General features: G+C 33.7%; 1 protein-coding gene across 1 annotated transcript in view; it reads right to left on the reverse strand.

The window, feature by feature from the left end:
- Window positions 1-22,296, reverse strand: part of LOC145688389 (uncharacterized) — a 127,367-nt gene that overhangs the window by 18,147 nt on the left and 86,924 nt on the right. Inside the window, exon 2 of the mRNA XM_081762559.1 lies at window positions 1,536-1,740. Coding sequence (XP_081618685.1) covers window positions 1,536-1,740 — 205 coding nt within the window. The remainder of the gene's footprint in view (window positions 1-1,535; window positions 1,741-22,296) is intronic.

Here is a 22,296-nt window from a genome sequence, read left to right on the forward strand (position 1 = left end):
TGCTGTGTCAATACTCATATACCTTCCATTCACTTCATTTAGTTTGCACTATGTTAGTCACTTTAAGACCAATCAGTACAGTGTATTACCAAATCTACTATATATCTGGAGAGGAGAAAAGCATATTTGGAGAGAAGGTGCGATATGCTAAAGAGTTGGGGAAATTCCGCCACTAATATTTTTGGAAGAAAATTTCCCCCAATAATAACTTACTGCAAGATGAATAAATTGACACTGTTGTCAGAAGTTTAGTAAAATAATCACAGAAACTCAAATGTAATTAACATGTATTTCATATGTAATTAATTGATGAACTAGTGGTTAATTGTATCCTAATGTTACATAATTTAATAATTACAGATATTCAATTAAGTGAACTTTCTATATTGAAACATTCTGTAGTGAAGAGTTTTTTCTTCTTTAACTCCCCTGTCTGCCTCCCTTCCACTTCAACTGTATGATTTCCCACCCTGGGAAAACAGCAGTGCTCCTCGTCCCTTACAAAAGGATAGCATATTTTGAGATGAATGTAGTTGAGCATTATCCTGCCAAAATATGACATCCAAGGTTGTCTGAGGGATTGACATGATCGCGGTCTTTAAAACTTTTGTAGTGTAGCGGTCATTGCCAGGTTGAGCTAAATATGTAGCAGTTAAGCTCGCATGTTGTATCAAGTGATGTTCGAAACCATTATTACTCTCATTCGGCCTCTTTGACGCTCGATAATGAATGATAGCAGATTGTTCTAGCGTGTAGCGCGTATGCGACAATCATTGCAGAACAGATTGGAGCGCTAGTCGTCCGAAAATAAGAATGTGTGTCATTCAGCACGCCAGCGACGGCATTCACAAGTCCACTGTAGCCTGAGATGTTTGCGGTTCTGAGTCAATGGAAACCAACGCATTGGTATGCGTGTCGCCACATTAGCGTTCAACAGCACCGCCGAACCGTCGACATAGACAGATTCACACTCTTTACAGTACTTCGTGCACATCAAGCTGAATATTGCACGTGAACAAGATGTTTATCACTCTGTAATGTGACCATATTGCGCAATTTACTGCCAAATCGTAACTGCATTTGCTTTTGATCTGTCTCATACTTACATACACGAATTACTGTGTGCAAAAATGCCCTATACGCGCACCAATTTCGTTGTACGAGAAGCAGTTTTTACGTAGGTCGACCATTAAGAATCATTTGAAATTAGTTGTATTGTTATATAGCACTGTTTAATTGAATAAATATAGTGTCACTTTGCTGTATGTTTATCCATACTTCATTGCCAGACTGCTACGTAAATCGAATCTCGAGATACAACCTCGCGCAAAAAGCCTAGATCACCGCTGGGTGCATTCGTGTGTTATTCTGCTAAAATTATAATCGTTCGAATTTTATAATTTACGTATCAGTCCTGTGAATTTGGCGCATTCCATTTTGATGTTTTGAAATTTTCATAAACATCAGTGTAGGTACAATGAACTTCCTATATCATCTTAGCAGGTTACAAACTAAACATTGACATTTTTGTTTACCTGCAAGAAAATTCCCGTTCTTGAAGACAAAGTTCCATACATTCCTGTCGTGAAACAACTCTATGATGCCTCTTGATATCAGTCAGCAGCTCATGACCATATACAACTTCAAAGCTCCATGGTTTCTCGCAGTCCGATGACATCCGAAGGCATGTCTTTTCTGCATATAGGGTGAACACAGGAAACTGCGATTTCGTCAGGCCACCTAAAAGCAAAGGAAATTATTTGCAATGAAATTTAGGAAGATGAAGTTAATGAAGAAAAAAATAATCTATTAAGCATTAATAACTTTGTTTATGAAAGTCCCAAACTTGCAATTAAAATTTTCTTGATTTCGAATTTCAAAAGAATCAATTCTAATTGAAGTTATATTACTCCGTACTTTTGCCAGAGGTTCACTGTATTATGAGTGCTGATATCATTTTGTGTGAAGAACAAAACTTCAAATTACTTTATAATTTTGTATTAAACCAAGAATACAAACTGCTTCAATTAATGGTTTGACACGGCGATACATTTTAATGGCTACACTTTATTATATAACAAAATTCATTTGGCGTTTAACTTCAGTGCAGTGATGCCAACTCATGGGAAAAATCCCATTTTGTGGGATTTTTTGACGTTAATTTTTCCAAGAGAGATGGAAATTTTCACTGAAATTGGCAACATATGTGGGATGTTTCGTATATATAAAATCCACGCCAACAAAATTCTCTAGGGACAAGATAAATAGATATAATGACTGAGCAAAGAGTGTGAAATTAGTGCTAATTTTCACTTTATTTTTACCGCGAAAGTTCCAGCTACTGAGGAAGTGATTTATGGAATGTGTGATAGTCAAAAAGCAACTACCAGAAAAAGAAAAATTGGTCTCTGCTAAGGTAAAATAATATACGAACGAACGATTGATGAAAGAAACAAAAATATCAAACGAGAAAAAAAAGTAAGTAAAATATCAAACGAGAAACAATCAACTTTCAAAATGTTCCACAAAAAGTGTGGAAAACCATGTTTTTCTAGAATCGTTAGACTCAAGGTGAGGTATGGCACAAATGCGTGATGGACACACTTTATTTCTGACCTTAAAAAATACTTGTTTTTAAGGAACACTTATTCACAAGCTATTTTATATTCGCGGAAGATCGAATAGTTTCATATTATTATTATTATTATTATTATTATTATTATTATTATTATTATTATTATTATTATTATTATTATTGTGTAATTAGTATAACGTGGGAAGTACGAAAGCAAAATGGGACTTTTTGACTCTAAAGATGGTATTTTATAGGTTTCGAGGGGGTCATCACTACTTCAGTGACGCAGATGGCCTAGTTACAACTAGGAAATAGAACAAAAAGCGTGCGTGTTTAAAGTATATCAGTTGAAATGCTTGTACTTAACATGGGAAGGGGCAAGATTTATGGAAAATAATTGTAGGATATAAAAACTTGTTTCCAGGGTACTTGGTAATGCCAGTTCGAGATCCCTGATGGATTTCCGTAAATTTCTCATATAAACATCTCTAAATGACTTTTCAAAACAGCGAGACAGATGAAATCATTTTCCCGCAGCAAGAACAGATATATTCACCTCAATTTCACTAAATATTCATCTTCCCATTCCAAAGAGAGTTTTTTTTTTTTCAAATTTGACATCTGAAAAGACTAATTTACCCCTTTGAAATTGTTAGTTTCGATAAATGACTTTCTTCTGAATTTCTTATTATATCTTCCCAAAGTCAAGATTTAAATAGTTTTGACGTGACCATAAATTAATGATTCGTCCCATCTGAGGAAAGTTATGCAAAAGCTTTAGAATAGACCCTTAGGAACAAATTTTCCTGTATACGTTTAAATATCTTTTCATAAAGTCAAGATTTAATTATGACCTAAGTCATCTTGAGCACCAGTAAACAGTAGATTCATCCTATTCCATTGAATTTATTAGGTTTTTTTTTTTCCAAAATTTGCTCTTAAATGACTTAGGTCAAAATCAGCACTTAACAAAATCACTCTTGAAGCATCTGAAAATTTTAAGCATATACAACTCTATGGAAATTGTTAGATAAAATTTTTATTTCTCCCTCTTCTAGAAATGAAATTTATTGAAGTCGGCCTAAATCAGTTTTCTCCGAAGTTGACAGTAAAATAGCTTTTCACGATCTAAAGTGAAGGATTTTCCTGATGTCGTTCTTTAAAATTCTTCTCTATTTAAAAATATATGTTTCCAAAGTTACCCTTAAATGACTATACCTAAGAGTGAAACAGCTTAATTCCTTTTGCTGCACGCGGAAATTGTAGATCCACCGCATTCAGTTTAGAATAACCTAAATCATTATCCTCACGGAATGAGTTATTGCAATTCTCCACTGAATTACTTTCCTTACAACCGATCACCACATAGATAAACCTCCTTCTCTCATCTGAGAAAATGACTTCACCTCATTTCATATTAATTGCTGAGAAAACTCATCACCTCTTCCCTTCCCACAGTTCTTCTCCCCCACACAGTTTTTTTTTCTTCACAATCTTAGGACGTACGAAAACTGCTTCGCCGCACTTAAAAAAAGTAGATGCATCCAATATCATTTATAAAAATCATTGGTTAAAGTGAATTGATTCAGTCGTGTTATTATGATCAATTTTTTGTGTCCTTTCCCCTACATCATCGATATTTATTTCATGTGAGTAATTGCTACATTAACATTCTATTCAGTGACGTACGTAAAGGGGTGTTTAAGGGGTTTCTCCTTCCCTTTTAACAATAAATTATGAGAAATATGTATTTGCCTTTTTAAGATGCTTATTTAAAAATCCTGAAATTGTATTGCTAGTTAGAATCCCCCTTTGATAAAATTCCGTGTTCGCCACTGATTGAATGCTTTCAAATATTAATTTCAGTTGTCGTTATTACGTATGGCAGCTCAGAAATTATGTCCTGTAGGTCTCTTAAAGAAGTTCCACTGTTTCCACACGTGCTTTGTGTGTCCCTTGTACCCTTTCGTATGCACACTGAGAAAAAAATGTAGGTGGTGTACTTAAAAAGATAGGTTACATGCGTAATTCCTGTAGTTTTTGGACTTAACGTATAGCAGACGTATAACTGAAAACGCATGTTTTATAATACTTTCTGTATGAGTGTTTCATCTATACGTACTTTTCGTATGAAACAATGTAGGCGGTCAGGATCTCACATACAAATGGACGTATATAACATATAGCTGACGAAGGTAACATAAGTATATGCATGTGATATACGGAAAACTGTTAGATGTCAGACATCCTGCAACGGCATGACGTAACATCTAAGGGCAGTGCTTATGTAGCATACGGATAACGTATGCTCCGTAATGATTTCTATAGTAAGCAAGAGGATACCGTATATTTGTACAATATACCGCTGTCCGGAGAACGGATTTTTCTCTGTGCAAGTGAGTAATAAATTCGAATCTCAGAGAGAAAAGCAACTTTCAAATTGTTACTTCCAAGGATTTGAAAGTTATCTCCAGCTATTAACATCCATTCTTAACCCTTTTAGAGGTCAACCTTTTAAATTTCCTATTTTGATGAGTTAAGAATATTACCCTGCAAAATTTCAAATTGTAAGGGCTCAGAAAATATATTAATCGTATACAAGTGTTTTGCTTTTATCTTCGTGTGTCATTCAACAGCTAAGATTTAGCGAGCAAAATTTAGCCGTTTAATCCCCCTCTACGTTATTATTATTATTATTATTATTATTATTATTATTATTATTATTATTATTATTATTATTATTATTATTATTATTAAGTATTCTGCCTTTCGGCAGGACTTGGGACTAATGATTTGTTTCTTAATTTTAGGTTCGGATTTGGAAATGATTCTTCCATGTTTCTCGATCTTCAGTTTCCTCTTTTAACTTCCAATATTGTCTCCTATCTTTCAAATCATCGATCAGCTGTATTCTTCTTCCTACTCCTTGCTTTCCCTCAATATTTCCTTCTATGGCGGTAGGAAGAAGGCAATTTATTTGCAAGATGTGTCCAATCCAATTGGCCTTTCTACGAAGGATGCTAGCTAAAAGTGTCTTCTCTCCTATTCGTTTTGAAACATCATCATTTGTTACTCTCTCTATTCATTTCATCTTCTCCATCTTCCTCCAACACTACATTTCGAAGCTCTCTAAGTATTTCTTCTTTAACTTCCTTAATGTACAATTCTCCATATATATAGAACTTGACAAACTTCTTCTTTAGTCCAATATTAAGCCAGCGAGTTAAGAGTGATATTTTCTTGCTGAATGCTTCTTTGGCTATAGTAATTTCGTATCTGTATTTCCAGTGTATCAGCATGTAAAAAGAGTAAAAATACCTTTCAAAGGCTCGTATATATATTCATTCGGGGTGAATTCTTCAAAATCCTACCTTACATGTAACTTCGGATCCAAGGAGAGCAATTGCACCGGAGATTAGTTCCTAGGGGCAAACGATTTTTAACCGACTTCTAAAACAAGCAGGTGGTTCTCAATTCGACCAAGGCGTCTCTGGCATGTAAAAATTAAGGGGGACGACTAGAAGAAAGAATGTTTGCATACCCGAACTAAATTTCCGTCAAAATCGTGAGCTAAATGGGAAGCTACTTGAGTTAGCGAGTTAGAGTTTTTACCTCTACCAGTATAATTAATCATATTCTTCCATCACTGGATAGTCACTTGGTACGTATTTATAAGTTTCTATATAGGGAACATCGGGGTCCCTTTATGTCTATTGTATAGTTCCTCTCTTTGTTGAATTTCACTTCTCAATTCCCATTTCAACTTTATACACATTATTTTACATTTTAGTGCAACTTTATTTCCATGCTTTCCTTTCCCTAGTTTTGTAGAGCTGCTTCTACAACCCACGTTTCTTTGCTGTGCTACTTCATGATACCGTAACCCTACTCGTGAAGTAGTAACCCTACTCCCACAACTAGTTTGTTTCTGTATCTACTTTCTGTCAATGGATATTCAGAAAAAAGTCTTTTCTTCCCCATCTTTAAACTGGTCAATATCTAACTTGTCTCCTGCCTTTTTTTCTAGATATATTTTTTTCAGTAGGATTTTACCTAAGTCATCTCAGGATTGTGACAGGGTTGATATGTTTAAAACAAAATGTTTAAAGCAAGTGTTTAAAAACATGTTTAAAACGAGGGCTGTTTTCAGTTTGTTTGTTTGTTTTAAACGTTTTAAACAAATTGTTTTAAACGTGTTTTTTTCGATGCTGGTTGGACATGTTTAAAACAACTAAAATATCAAATTGAAGAAGCTAATTTAATTTTCTAACAAACTACCCATCCTCCGCAGGATTTGTGCATGGAGCAAATTACAGGCAGAGTTATATTCTTATTATAACAGCAATTACTGAACGAAATTCTGCACATCAGTGTGAATATAACTAAATCAACAGAAATTCAAGTGAAGTATTTTAACATTTCTTAATTTCCAAGAATAATGGGGGTTAAACACACTGTACACTATTCTAAGATCCAAATTCACAAATTCAAAACTTGGGTATTTTTTGATCACTATCATTTCCATAATAATGAACAGTTCTCACATCATAAACTAGAAGAAATGCTCTGACAAATACAATACAACTCATAGAAAAGAGCAATGACTAGCCTTCAAGGAGCAAATGACATTTTAACTAAACAGTTTTCAAGATACATCTCTATCTGCAACATGGGTAGCTAATAATGTTTAGTGTCTACGGCATAACAACACAATGAACTCTAGACACCCGTCAGGAATTTTAACAAAATGGTAGACTCTAACGTTTGGGGCCCTGATGACCCCCCTAACTATCACAGAGTCATGAGGTATACACCATTGGAAAGCTTATAGACCACAAATTACAACGAGGTAACATTCGTGAAATTTCCACCGTATTTGTAAAAAAAGAACAGACATAAATATAATTTAAGTATGAAAATATTGACTTTGCGGGGCCCTGGCGACCCTTGCAGTCACCCTACACTGAGAAAATGATGCTAATGTGTAGGCCACATACTTTAAGAAATTGTAGCCATTGCTGCCATTGCGTAATGAATTCGTTTTATATAGGAAATATTTTTAAAAATATGCGCAGAAACGCACACACACAGACACACATATAGGGTTTAGATAGATATAGGGTGTTTCAAAACAACACCGACAACATTTGGGGAGTGATTCCTGACACCAAGATAAGACAAAAAGTATAGACCAACTTAGGTGAACAAATGCTTCCTTTCGGAGTTATAGGCTGCTGAAAACATAAAAAAATGAACTTTAAAGGTCCTGTGGTACTTCCGCAACAGTTTTTATAGAGGTAGTTGGTGAGTGCTTCAAGTTATATGAACGTAGCCAGACTCCCTCTATAAAAGTTGTTGAGTGAGTACCTTAGGATTCTGAAACATGTATTTTTGGATAGCATACATATTAGTTCCTAAGTGAAGTCTTGACCCGACTATGGTAGGTCCCATAGTTTTGGAGCTATGGACCTTTCAAGTTATTTTTTTTTTCATGTTTTCGATAGCCTATAACTACGAAAGGAAGCATTTGTGCACCCAGAAAGGTCTATATTTTTTGTCTTATCTTGGTGTCAGGAATCACCTCCCAAACGTGGTTGATGTTGTTTTGAAATACCCTATATATATATATATATATATATATATATATATATATATATATATGTGTGTGTGTGTGTGTGTGTGTGTGTGTGTGTGTGTGCGTGTTCGTATGTTCACAGATAACTTCAACATTGGTGCATCTATTTTGTTGGTTTAGTAATCCTTGTTTGAAAGAATATGGTTTTGTGGTGTTTCATATAAATTTAATTTGGATCTAATGATAGCCTTTGCAGCTAGATTATAAAACTCCTCAACAGCTAATATTGTTAATACCGTCTCTGTACTCCCAGACCGATTTAAACAAAATACATATTTCTTTACGCATGTTTCGTAGGCCGACCCATTTTATAGGAAGTTAGTGTCTTACCTTTAGATTAAGTGTCCACCTAAACTCCTGGGGTAACTAAAGAGTTGGGAAATTAAACAAACTTAAAAGAAAAATAGCTAGTTTAAAAATCTCATTAAAAATCAAAAATAAAAATAAAACTTTTAAATAAAGAAGACTTAAAAGAGCAATATTAACTGACTTAAACAAAAGTTCTTAAAAGTAGAAAATAATAGTAAAAAGCGCTTAGAAATAGAAAATAATACATTACTATTATCTATAATTATCTATATTTTTTCTAACTTTGTACCAGGTAAAATCAGTTTGAATGGCTAAATAAAATTAATGGTTAAATAAAATCAGTTTGAATGGCAATTTTAAGAGGCATTGATTTGTTAGCTTGACACAGACCTCAAAACTTTTATGGATAATAGTAATGAACTGCTTTTCTGCTTTTAAGTGATTACTATTATTATTTTCTACCTTTCAGCGTTCACCTGGAGATTGTATGAACGTCTAGAAAACGTAGAAATTAAATTTCATGTATATATATATATATAAACAAAGAAAATAAATAAAAAGGTGTTGGAAGAAGAATCATGAGGATCTTTAAGAACTGCTTTATCTTTTTTCTTCCACTTACTTGCCTAAAGAAATATTCTTGATAGAAGAAGTGATCTTTCAGAAAGTGGTTGGGTCGATATCTCAAGCAAAATGGACTCAGACTTTCAAAGTAGAAAAACACCTTGTTGGTTGTTCAGATTGATAAGCACTTCCATACTCACCAATGTAGGTGAGTGTGAGAAAAAAATAAACCTGTTTCTGCTTATGAAACATGTAAACGGATCAGCTTCCTTTGCTTTTAAGACCAAATCTTTCTTTCACGTTGATGCTACTCCTAGCAGGTGAGCAATCGGAGGCCTGACCTCTTTCCGGCATTACGTTCTTATTTGTTCTTTAGAGAAGATTGTTCGTATTGCAGCTGTGCATCATTTTTTCTCAGGTAGACAAGAAATTCCGTTAACGATAATTTCGTAACTGTTTTCCTTTTATTTTACGCATTGTAGTTCTTTTTAATTCATACTGTTATGCAATGAGGCAGGAGCACCGTCCCATCAGAGCCCTAGCACGCAACAGTTCATTGTAGAGCGTGGCGAAGAAGACTACACAGTGGTACTAATACTAATGAATTATAACGCTTTCTTCAGATTGCCTCTGTTACGAGTTTACCCTGTAGTTTACATTTCACTTCCCTTTTGGTCCCTATTGCCATGAAATCTTGATGGTTCTAAAGGCAGAACTATATTAAAGCTCAAGAAACAAATATCTATTACATCTCTAAACTGATAAATAAATAAGGAAATTAGTATTTATTTATTTATGCCCCTGGTTTGTTTTGTTTCTATAGGTTAACCTAGCACTAAAGCCTCAACAGCTTCACAAAAGTCCAAGCATAACAAAGATGCTGCAGCATTTTTATTAATTAATTTATTTATTGTCTCCAAAAGTAGGTATAAGTAATATGCTGCAGTGGGTTTTGAACACTATTCATGTGCTAAACGATTTAATCAAACTAACTTGACTAAATTAAATATTGATTTGCATGAATAATAAGGAGAAAAGCAATGGTCAAAAGGTGTAAATTTCAGGAGAAATAACTTAAACTTTGAATAACAACTAGGGATGCGCACGAGACGAGTCGAGACAGGATTTTCCTGACAAAATTCGAGTCGAGACACGGCTCCTCCAATAGAGAAATATACATTTTTCGAGCCGAGACATCAATTTTACAGGAAATTTTAGAGACGAGACAACCACAAATCTTGTCTCGTGCGCATCCCTAATAACAACATAAAGCTACAATAATTTGTTAGTGATTTAATTGTTACTATTTGTCGTATTTAAGTTTCCCATGAGAGCAATTCTATGTTATAGGCCTAATAATATAATTTTTCCGTTCTATAAGTATTTCTTTTTCTGGTACCTTTTATACAAAACAGACAAACTTACGCAACTTAATTCATATGTTGATATCTAGTATTCAATTGATTTATGTTGTTTCTTTTTAACATGAAATTTGGTGAGCAAATTAGTATCTTAATTACTAGCATTAAAACTAAATAAAGAATATACGTAATATAGCACACTTCAGTCAGAACATTGTTTGATGTTGTTATTCAATTTTATTTTTTTACTGATTCGTTGAGCACTGAACACACAGCTAAGAACACTATAAAAAATAGAAAACCTGGAACTTCCTCATTATTGTCCCATCCTGACTGACAATTTTTTTTTTCAACTTATAACACTCTGGTACGGTTTCACAAATTTAAGTGTGACTAATTAACTTTGCCTTGATTTTGGTTTATACTTTAATGAACTATTTATTACAATAATAACAAATAATCGAGTACCTTTAAGATTCTATTAAGCGTTATCATATCTTTATTTGGAAATTAATAAGCAAAGGAGTATAAGTAATATTATTAACAAAGAGAAGAAAGAATAATACCTTTTGAATGTTCCATGTTTCCAAGTATAGAAGCTTTCGATGAATTATATTACACAATCATCATTAAATATTCATTGGATGTCCAAATATTTAGAAATATCCTCACTGTATAATCGTGCGTCAAAGTTGGTGCACACCTACCATTTTCTTTGCGTAAATCTGTTCTTTTTCACGTTCTGTGTTTCTTTCCCATTTTATTAACATGTTTTGTGTAAACATAATACATTCACGATTGTATTTAAGGAGAATAATTAAGTATCAACTACAAGAGAATCAACTTTTACATTCTATTAGCTGATAGTTGTGGAACTTTTGTTCAAATATTGCTAAATGATTATGATCTATGTAAAATATAATATTACTTACTAAGACATGAATTTTTAATGTACGTTGAAAGCGAGCAAATTAATGTGGATAAGTTGATAAAATACTTTTATCAAAATTAGAAGAAAAATATATTGGCAAAATAAAATTGGTTCTACCTTTGAAATAACAAGTTCATTTTAATTTACGAGGGGGCACGGTGGCTCAATGGTAGAGCGCCTACCTCTGGCATGTGTGGTCCCTTGTTCAATTCCCGGCCAAGTAAGTTTGTGGTGGACAACATCGTGCTCGTGGGTTTTCTTGGAGTACTCCAGTTTCCTCCCACTTTTCCATTCCACCAATCTTTCATCGTTGTTCATTTGCTTTAATCATCGTCTCCCTTAGCCTAAAGGGTATAATCGTCGTGCGTTAAACTCGATTTCATTTCATTTTAATTTTCGAGAGCAGCCATAGTAGACTCTAACATGTTAATAAAAGTCAATAACATAAGGTGAGTTTGAAATTAGATATTTCTTTAGAGGGTATAGGAAGTAATTCAATATAAGAAACACATTTTAATGAGAAGTTATCCATAAATTAAATCAATCAGTGCCGATTTAAGTACGACATCAAAAAATATAATTTAATAAGAAATACAAAAATATTGATTGATTGATTATTGAGTATTTAATGGAGGCACCAGTAGAGCTATTTGTCTCCATCAACAATCAATCAGTTTCATTAGTGGATAAAACTGTAGAGAGATAATGCAAAAAATAAACAAGAATTTTAGAAATGATCCCAAAAAAGTATGAGAAGATTGCGATCTTGGCCAATCATTAGTTTTTGTATCAGGGGCCACAACATTTTTGAACAACCCCTAAATCGAGTTTTCGTTTGTTTTTTGTTTTTTTTTTTCGAAATAAGCACATCATATTGAGTTAAGTGATAATTTGGGTTTGGCTACACTATATGTACTTCTCCAGATATAAGGTTTACAAGAAAATTTTTGATTGAAATATATTGGATCTTTTGACCCCCCCTCCCAAAATCCATGTTAGTTGATATAGAGACAAAAACAAAAGAAGCCATTTTTTCTTATGCAAACTATTCTGTAATTACATGTAATAATACTCGAAGTGCAATACAAAGCACAGAAAATAAAGCTGTAACTAAATGCAGGAATTGCTAAGGTTTCCGTGAACGGTCACAATGTTGATAGTGAAGTGTTTCCGAAATAATTGTTGTGTATGTATTTTCTACGCTGTATATACATGACTCCCAGCAAGCAACCATTTGCCACTTTTTGCAACTTTTTTCATGGATGCAAATATTTGTATTATTTTGCAATAATTTGCATCTATTTTCAACTTTTTCCAGTTTTGTAGCCTATAAATTAAAAAAGGACCAGTAAAATCGTTTGTAGAGCATCTTGAGGACATAAGTTGTCCATGAACAAAATTGCATTTGAATTTCCCTCCATTGTGTACATTGCCTCCTCATTGGTGTTCTGGAAGGGAGTGAATCCACTCTGAGAGAAAGCCTGCCTCCAACTTATTGAATCTACGAATTGCTTTTTCTAAGTGAATTGCTTTATTTGTTACTCTTTATATAATATGTTAAAAGTTGCCAAGCTTCACAGAAGGGCCATTCATTTCATTTCTCTTTTATTTCAGGGTGTGAATCTTCTAGTTGAAACAACAAATAATGGAGACAGGTTGTGTTTCCCTGCAGGCCAGCATTTTCTGAGTGCAAAGATTGCAATTTGAGCGTTGCAGAATGTCCTTGCCGTGGCATCGCGTTTTGGATGATTGGTTTCAGCGAACCAATGCTGATGATGCTTTAGGACACAAACTATCATCTTGGTTATCAAAGAAGAGTGAAGTGTAAGTGTTCTGTCGCGTTTGTAGTGCAACAATAAACATGGGAAATAAAAGATTTCAAGCTATGTCACAGGATGTGTCAACCCCAAAACATGGTACTAATGCAAAGGAGAAACTGAGTGAGTTGCAGTTGAAAATCTGCCCGACTAGCATATGCTTAGGAAGTGGAAGTTCCGTGAGTATTGATTTAACTGAGACTGCGAGTTCGGTAAGTCCAGTGTCTTTACCATCTCCGAACCAGCCACCTTTCAATGAAGCAATAACAACGATCAAGCTACAGTTAAGCTCAGAGTGTCATGCAGCTAGCAGAGCAGAAATTGTTTGGGCGTTACCTGTTGTTACTTGAAACTTACTTGCGGCAACGTGCAATAATATAGCTAATGTTATACGATCCATACTTCCAGATCCAAACAGTTTTCCCAAAAACTTTTGTCTGAGCCATTCTAACTGTCCTATGTGTTGACTGATGCTTTAGGGACATTGTTTCACAGACAGCTTTGTGAAGATATGAAGAACATTCCGTTTATACTTTTCTATGATAAAACGACAAATTTTCAACATCGCAAAGAACTACAGTTTGCAACTCACTATTGGAGCTCTACTTTCCTACAGGTTATGATACGCTACTTGCACTCATTTTTCATTGGACACGTAAAACGTGAGGACATCCATAAGTACATTTGTGAAGTGCTGTATTTATACAATCTGTCATCCAATAACGTTCTTATGTTGGAAAATGATGGACCAAATGTCAACAAGAAAGTGTTCTGAATCACATCTGAGCTTGAACAAAATGTGCGTGGCTTTCCGTTACTGAATATTGGTAGTTGCAATATTCATACCGTTCATAACTAATTAAGAAAAGGCTTGCAGATATTTGGTGATGATGTCTGTAATCTTGCCATCATGATTTACAATTTTTTCCATTGATGGCCATCGTAGGGATTTTGAAATAATTCAGGAAAAGACAGGAACACCAAGGCATCATTTCATCAAGCATGTCCCTTCACGCTGGTTGATAGTGTTGCCCTCTGTGGAACGTTTTACGGAACAGTTTCTAGTCATTAAATACTATTTCCTGCATTAAATACTAATACTACAATGTATCGACTTCCAAGATGCTGAAAAAAAGGAGCCATTGTGAAAGCAGAAGTGGCCTTGGTATGTGAAAGTGCATCTTTGATCACATAATTCTTAACTATGTTCCAAAAAGAAGAACCTCTTGTACACACGCTGTACAACGGGCTTCACACTGTTCTTCTGAAGATAGTTGATAGGGTTTCCAAATCAGAATTTCAAGAACGCTTCGACACATCAAAGCACGAAGTGTTTAGTGCTGAAAATCTTCTGCCATGGAAGGAAGTGAAGTTTGGTGAGAAAATTTCCTCAGGGGTCAGCACGCTTCCTAGTAAACAGTCAGCAGAGTTCGTTTCAAATGTGCAGAAGCATTACAAGGCAGTTGGGAAACATGAGATAGAAAAATGCAAAATCTTCTAAAAGAACATCCTGAAACAGTTTCGTTGTGCGCACCCTACGGAACATCGGAAAGTGACTAGTCACAGTGACATTACAGATATTGCTCGTTCATCTACCCCATGTAAAGTTCCAGTTGATGTTCTTTTGGATGAGTAGAAGGTATTGAAATTAGAAACGCTACGGTATGAAGAGAATGAGACAATCGACCATTTCTGGAATAAGATTTTACTGAAAACACCAGTGGCTCACCAAAGTATCCTACTGTCATGAACATAGTGAAGTCCATTTTGACACTGTCCCATGGAAATCCTGACATTGAACGTGGGCATTCTTCCTCAAGGGGAGTCCTGTCTGAAGAAGAAGCAGCATATCAGAGAGAATGTTGAATGGAAGACTTGTTGTGTATGACGGAATGAAGAAGTATGGAAGCAAACCAGGAGCGTTTCATATGATTCAAGAGCTCATCAGAATGACTCGGATGGCTCATCGCTTTTACCTAAATTACAAAGAAAGGATTAGGAAACAAAAGGAAGAAGAAGGACTAAAGAAAAAGCAGAAACACGAGCGACTCGAAACAGAAAAAAAAATCATTAATGAAGCAGCTAATTCCAAAGCAGCAATAACTGACTTGGGAAAGAAGTTACTGGAATCAAAGGAAGTTGGGCTGTTTAAACGGAAAACATCTGACCAGCTTCTCTCGGAAACTAACAAACGACTTAAAACAGCGTTAGAGAAGAAGGGCATGGCATAAGTACAATTGGCACAAGCGATTATTGGAGGTGTGGCGAAAGTTAGAGAAGATGAAAAAAATCAACAAGCAACCACAGAAAAAAATAGAGAAGATGATTATCAGAAAACAGTCAGCACAGATAACTAGGTATTTTAAGAAGACAAGTAAGAAACAGTAAAATATGTGTGGGATTTGGCAAGTCTACATATTATGGACAATATATTTCTGAGTTTGAAATGCTTTGATTCCTATTTCATTGTTCTTGCCACTTTTTGTAAACATTAGTTTGCAACTATTTTGCAACTTTTTCTGAATACAATATACAACTATTTTGCAACCTTTTTTAAACCTTGCAACTATAAGCAACAATTTTTATGCCAAATATCACTGGGAGCCCTGTATATAAGAGGTATTGGAGAGATTTTTTTCGGTTCAGAAAAAGAGTGTCCATTATATTTTCCATATATTATAATAAGGATATAAACGCCGCGAGACGTGTTATGACCGTAAACATTTCTAGAGTAGCTTATAAAGGAAGCTCAGTCAACTTTTAAAATCAACGATATGTTAGCTTTAAGTTTGAGACAGCATGAAAGAAAATATTATACAGTACATGCAAAAGTAAAATGGACAATTATGTTATCAAAATCAACGGTACTTCATAAAGTGTTTTACGGATCTGTTGCCTCGCAAAAATATAATATTATTCCTCCATATATTATTATTATTATTATTATTATTATTATTATTATTATTATTATTATTATTATTATTGAATATTGAAAAGTAATTGTATCAGCTATGGAAAAAATATTCCGAATTCTAGCACTAGATTATCTAAGTATACTTGTTGGTACTCAAAAAAATCTGTTTCTTTATTAAAAGCTAAGAATTTAGCACATAAAAGGTATAAAATTACATCAAATTATGATGATTGTTTATTATTTGTCAATTACCGTAATGCCTTTAAGACTCAACTAAAAGATGACAAACGTATTTATTACATTAAAATGGAAAACCAATTAAATAGTAACCCTAAAGGGTAACAACAAAGTTTCATCTGGAATTGTTATAAATAATTCTTTGATTACTGACTGTGGGTTGTTGGCAAACTTATTTGCAGAGTACTTTACATCAGTTTATGAGAAATTTCCACAGAAACTTTCTGCGAGAGGAAACCGCCTATTATTACAACTAAAAATATAAGAGATGCTATTAAATCCTTAAAGACCACATCTGCGTCTGGTATAGATGGAATACCTGTTTCCATTATAAAAGGAATGGTTGAAGTAATTTCACAAGTGTTTAGCATACTTATTTAATTGGAGTTTAAATGAAAATATTTATCCTGAAGCTTGGAAGGTTGTAGTCATAACACCTATATCCAAGATTAAAGGTGACAGATCAATGCTTAAAGACCAATTTCTATAATGAATGTTATTCCTAAATTTTTTTAAAAAAGAAAATGTACAACTACTTGTATAGCGCTCTCTGTGATCAGTTAGACACAAATCAACATCTATTTATAAATGGTAAATCAGTGATTACAAATTTGGCAAGCTCTGTTCATAGTCTGTTTTCTGTTATTCGATCTGGTGGCCAGACTGGTGCTATTTACTTTGATTTTGCAAAAGCTTTCGGTAAATTACCTCATCATTTATTAACAAGTAAGCTGTACAAGTACAATTTGTTAAATCATATAATAATAATGGCTAGATTCATATTTAAGAAACAGGAAATTTAGAGTTAGATATAATAGCTATGGTTCCTCCATATATAACATAACATCTGGTGTACCACAGGGTTTCAATCTTGGTCTCTTGCTGTTTCTACTGTATATAAATAACTTACCTGAAGAAATAACCTGTAAGTATTTGGTGTATGCTGACAATGTAAATATCTTTAATGAACTCAATACTCTCCATGGTCAAGTTACGTTGCAAGAAAATATTGAAATATATTAATTAAATGGTGAGAGAATAACTTTCTACTTTAAATATTGCCAAATATAAAGGTATAACTTTTTCCAAGGAAAACTGATCTTTTGTTCTATAAATATACAATCTGGTAACCAGGGAATTGAATTTGGAACTTATGTTAAAGATAAAGGGGTAATATTAGACAACAAGTTATTATTCCAAAATCATTTACAGATAATCACATCTAAAGCCAGAAAAAAACTGCTAAAATGCTGCAATGCTAAAATGGCTTGGCTGCAATTTTTCAAATATTAATACCTGTTAAATTCTCTGCATGTGTAATGTGCACTCTCATTTGGAGTATGGCATGGTAGTTTGAAATAATGAAGCCAAGTACTTTGTCAATGCCATAGAGTTTATTCAGAATAATTTCCTAGCCTGGTTACGATAAAAAAGAAAAGTTCCAATATTTTAAAGATATAAGTTTGTCTTGTATAACTAAACAACTCCACCTGTTATCTTTAACCAATAGGTGTTATATTTTCGTTCTGAATATTTTTCATAATGTTCTTCATAGAAGTTTTTAATTGATAGCTTATTTTCCATAAGAACTCCTTACCGTGACATTAGACATTTGGTTCCTTTTGTTTCGAATGTTTCCACTTTGAAATGTTCTATTTATAAAACTACAGATACTGCAAACAATTATTATTCTGTTCTAGATATTTTTCAGACTAACTTTGCTAAAGTTCGTAGGTGAAATTTGAAAGGTTTTAAAAGGTTTTGCTTAAGTGTTGTGAGTTTGTATTTTAGTAATCTTTCTTTCATTTTGCAATCATCTTTTCTTTTCTTCTAGGTTTAAGCTCTTATTCTTTTTCGGATACTGCATTTTTTCTTTTTTTTACCTTTGCTACGAGTTTTTATTTACATGTCACATGTAATCTTTTTTATTTTTGTATATTAATTTTATTATTGCTATTATTATTATTTTATGATATCGATTGCATGTATAGTTTGAATTGCTAATGTATTTTGTCTCTTGTTAAATTTAATCTAAGACTATTCTATATGTAGGGTTCCATGTATCATATGCCTGCTGTCTGGCACACTAGTGGCTATGTATGCTGTTTGCTGCCTCATAAACATTTAAACATTAATGAAGTTCTCTTTATCTGAAATTGACCTCATTTAAGTGCAAAATCCTGAAAATGAATTTTCAGCATCGTATTAAGACTTAAAAGAATATCTAAAGAAAATTATTTTGTTCATGCTTTTCTCCCCTTTTCTTTAAGTAATGTACTTTAAATTGTAACAAAACACAACAGCACATTTTTTAAAGGACATTGAAAGCATTCAAGGAAGAAAGGTATATGCATGCCCTTGCCAAGGTCAGCTCAATAAGGGCGGAACAAAACAGTTGCGTGTGTTAAACTTTTTTATACACGCAAAATACCATTCATCTACATAGGACTATGTTCTCTTTTCTTTCTTCTTAAAAAAAAGAAAACTATAAAAACCTTTTGAAGCGTATGCTCATTCTAACTCGTAGTTCTTTTTAGTCCCAAATTTCAATCTGTTCAATCTCTGTAACATTTTAGTATCGTCAAATCACTTTTAAGTAAGATTTTTGTTAATTTGCGGAGTTAACATGGATTCCTTTGAAAGTAATTTTAAATAATTACTGGAAACTAATCTGAAACATATTAGCAGGCTAGCCAAGACAATACTGCACTAGACGAAGAGTTTACTATGAGATATTTCGAAAATTCATTTTGGAGACTTCCATGTAAAAAAAAAAAAAAAAAAAAATACTGGTTATTTTATTGCCATTAGTTTGTATGCTATCTACAAAAAATCTATATTGAAACTTCCATTTTTGCAACTCTCCGATATATTAGAAACATGAGGGGGTAAAAGAGCAAATTTGGAAAACTAGTTTTAGGAAATATTATTTGAAGATAGAAAACAAATGTTAAAAATGATCAACACATTATTATTATTATTATTATTATTATTATTATTATTATTATTATTATTATTATTATTATTATTATTATTATTATTATTATTATTATTATTATTATTATTATTGGTGGTGGTGGTGGTGGTGGTATGTTTGTCCTGTAAATTCTTTGTTTCTTGAAATTCAAATCGTTATTTGGCAAAACTGTTATACAATTGAAATGCTCGACGAAAGATGGTGTTATAGAACATTTTGCTTGAAGGCTAGCTCGTCTCTATTACTTGTGAAATGCTCATATGGAGTACTATTGACTGTTGGTAGCAATGTGCGAATTAGATTATTGGTATTGGGTGGGGGTGGTGATAAAATGAAGCTCAACAGGACACAAAGGCTAATAATTTGCAATAATGCTCTTTCCTCCTCCCTCTAACATACATACAAATACGATTATCTGACAGGAGTAATAAACAAGAAATGTATTAAATCACTCAACTTAGCCACAATAACTGAATTAGCAATATATTGAATGAGGTACCCACACCTAACCTTTCGGAATGTGTTTGAACATACGATTGAACGTACTTTACATTGTATTATCATTCACAATAAAAAAATGCGTGTGTTTCGCGGGATTCTTTTGCTCCTTACTATGAGAAAAATCGGTACGGGTACCTTTCTACGACTTTGTAATTTAATTAAATCTTTTAAAGTTTTCAAAGGCGCAATCCCTAACAAAACCGAAAAATATATATCATCTTTATTTTTGGAGTTCATGAAGATACTATAGAAATAGCATAAAAATTAATAAAAAGAAGAAAAACCCTAGTGAGCTTTTACATTCTTTCACAGCTTCAGTCTAAATATATTGTTCATATTTAAAGGTTACATGAGTGATATTATACGTTCTTCCGTGGATCAATGGATGTTCGGCCTGTATTCGATTTATCGTTACACCTATTTGCTTGTGTTTCATTGCTCAGAAGAGCAATTATCAAGAGAAAAATATTATAATTTTATATGCCGATCGACTTTCTAAAGTTTTTTTTTTCTACAATAAAGAGAATGAAGTAGGATTTTATAAAAGCAAAACTAGTTCTAGATTTTGCTGTAATATTGGTTTATTATCTTCCATTATAGACCATAGAAAGCTACATATAATTAAGAGATAAGAAATAACATCGAAGTTTTATTGGCAAACGTAATTACTGATCAAGTTTTATAATCCCGAAAATATCCTTATTGTTATACGCATGTCAACATTTTGTAAAAGTTATAAATAAAAATGTCTTTATAGCTAAAACAAAGAGAAGATACACACTTCAAAAGGCACCGAAGGTAATATCACTCTCTCTACCTCTCGCTCAATAGCGTTTAGTATTGACACACAGAAAAATGTTTGTTTGCTGATAGAACTCATTGATTATATATACACTCTGCCGCACGATCTAAAAATTATAATACCATATTTTTCCTAAACATATTTATAATTATATTCATATGTGTAAATGATAACTCATGTAAAATATCCTTTTACAAAAATAAAGTTAGCAATACAGATAAATGTAAAGCAAAATACAAAAATAAATAAATAAATAAATACAAAATAAAATCATACTCAGGTCTTTAACACAAACCTTCACACTCAGTCGTTTGGCTAAGCGGTTAGCGTACGCGCCTTTGCGTGTTCGATTCCCGGCCGAAGCTCATATGGTTCGGATTTCACGTTAATCTGTAGATCAACGTACCCTTACTGACGTAAGAGAGACTAAACTAAAAATCAAAACAAATAAAATCAGTCTTTCAGTGGAAAAAATAAAACATTTTATGTCCCATGTTTTCTCACTTTAGGATAAAGAAGACCGATAATTAATGAAAGTGAATGGTTGTGAAATAATTGGTGGGATGATAATGTTAGAGGATACGGCAGAACACCGAAAAAATCCAAGGACACGTTGTTCTCCAACTCAAGCTCACATCGTCTGGGATTGATCCAAGGGCTCCTCACACTTAATGTCAGCTATCTAACACTTATCCACTGTTCTCCCTCGTTCAGTGGAATGTTTGTTTCGAATTGGTGTGAGCAAACGTGCCTAGAACTAAAAGCTTTTTAGACTTCATTGCCACTCAGAAAGGCGATATTACTGATTATGCTGCTAATGGGAAGTTATTGTCACACATTGCCAGATATTTTGGTTGTGATCCTAGAATTGTGAGGTAGTGATTGGATCGTTATGAGGAGCAGAGAGACGCCAAGAAGGCTAGGTCAAAACCTAGGACTGGAAGATTACGGGCATAATCAGTGGACGAAGATCAAACTCTCGTTCAAGTGCTTATCCATCCTTTGCGTCATTAATCTGTCTTGAAATACAAAATAGTAGAATTGTCATGTTGACACGAGACAGTAAGACAACGCGTTACTGCAATGTGAACTCTATCACTCGCATCCAGCCATGAGAACTGTTCTGATTAACTAACTCTATGGCCTATGGAACCCGGAGGTTCAGTGCCGCGTTCACAAAAGCTCTCCACTGACTTCTATCCTTAGCTAATTGGATCCAGTTTCTACTTTGTATTCCTATCTCTGCGAGATCCATCTTAATATTATCCTCCCATCTGCGCCTAGGTCTTCCTAATGGTCGTTTTCCTATGGGTCTACCAGTCAAGACTTTGAAAGCGTTTCTACTTTCTTCCATTCTAGCTAGAACTGTTCTGATAGATTGCCATAAAGAAAGGCAAGTAGAATGTATTCAAAAGAACGCGAGTCTTTGATAAATATACTGGGATTTGGACCTCTGATCTGATGAGAAGGCTTATCCGATCAGCAAGAGAAAAAAATATTACACTCACTGCATGGGACATAAGTCACCCACACCGAGCATTCTGGACGAGTTTCGACTTATTTCTGAGGCTATACGACAGCTACAAGGCAGCAAGAAATCGTTTCTGTCTCTGGGAGAATAATCAGTGCAACTTACATCCAAGTGCTGGATAATACACCGCTTCCATCTTTTC

Source organism: Thermobia domestica, chromosome 6, assembly GCF_964235325.1.
Source record: "Thermobia domestica chromosome 6, izTheDome1.hap1.1, whole genome shotgun sequence".
Taxonomy (NCBI): Eukaryota; Metazoa; Arthropoda; class Insecta; order Zygentoma; family Lepismatidae; genus Thermobia; species Thermobia domestica.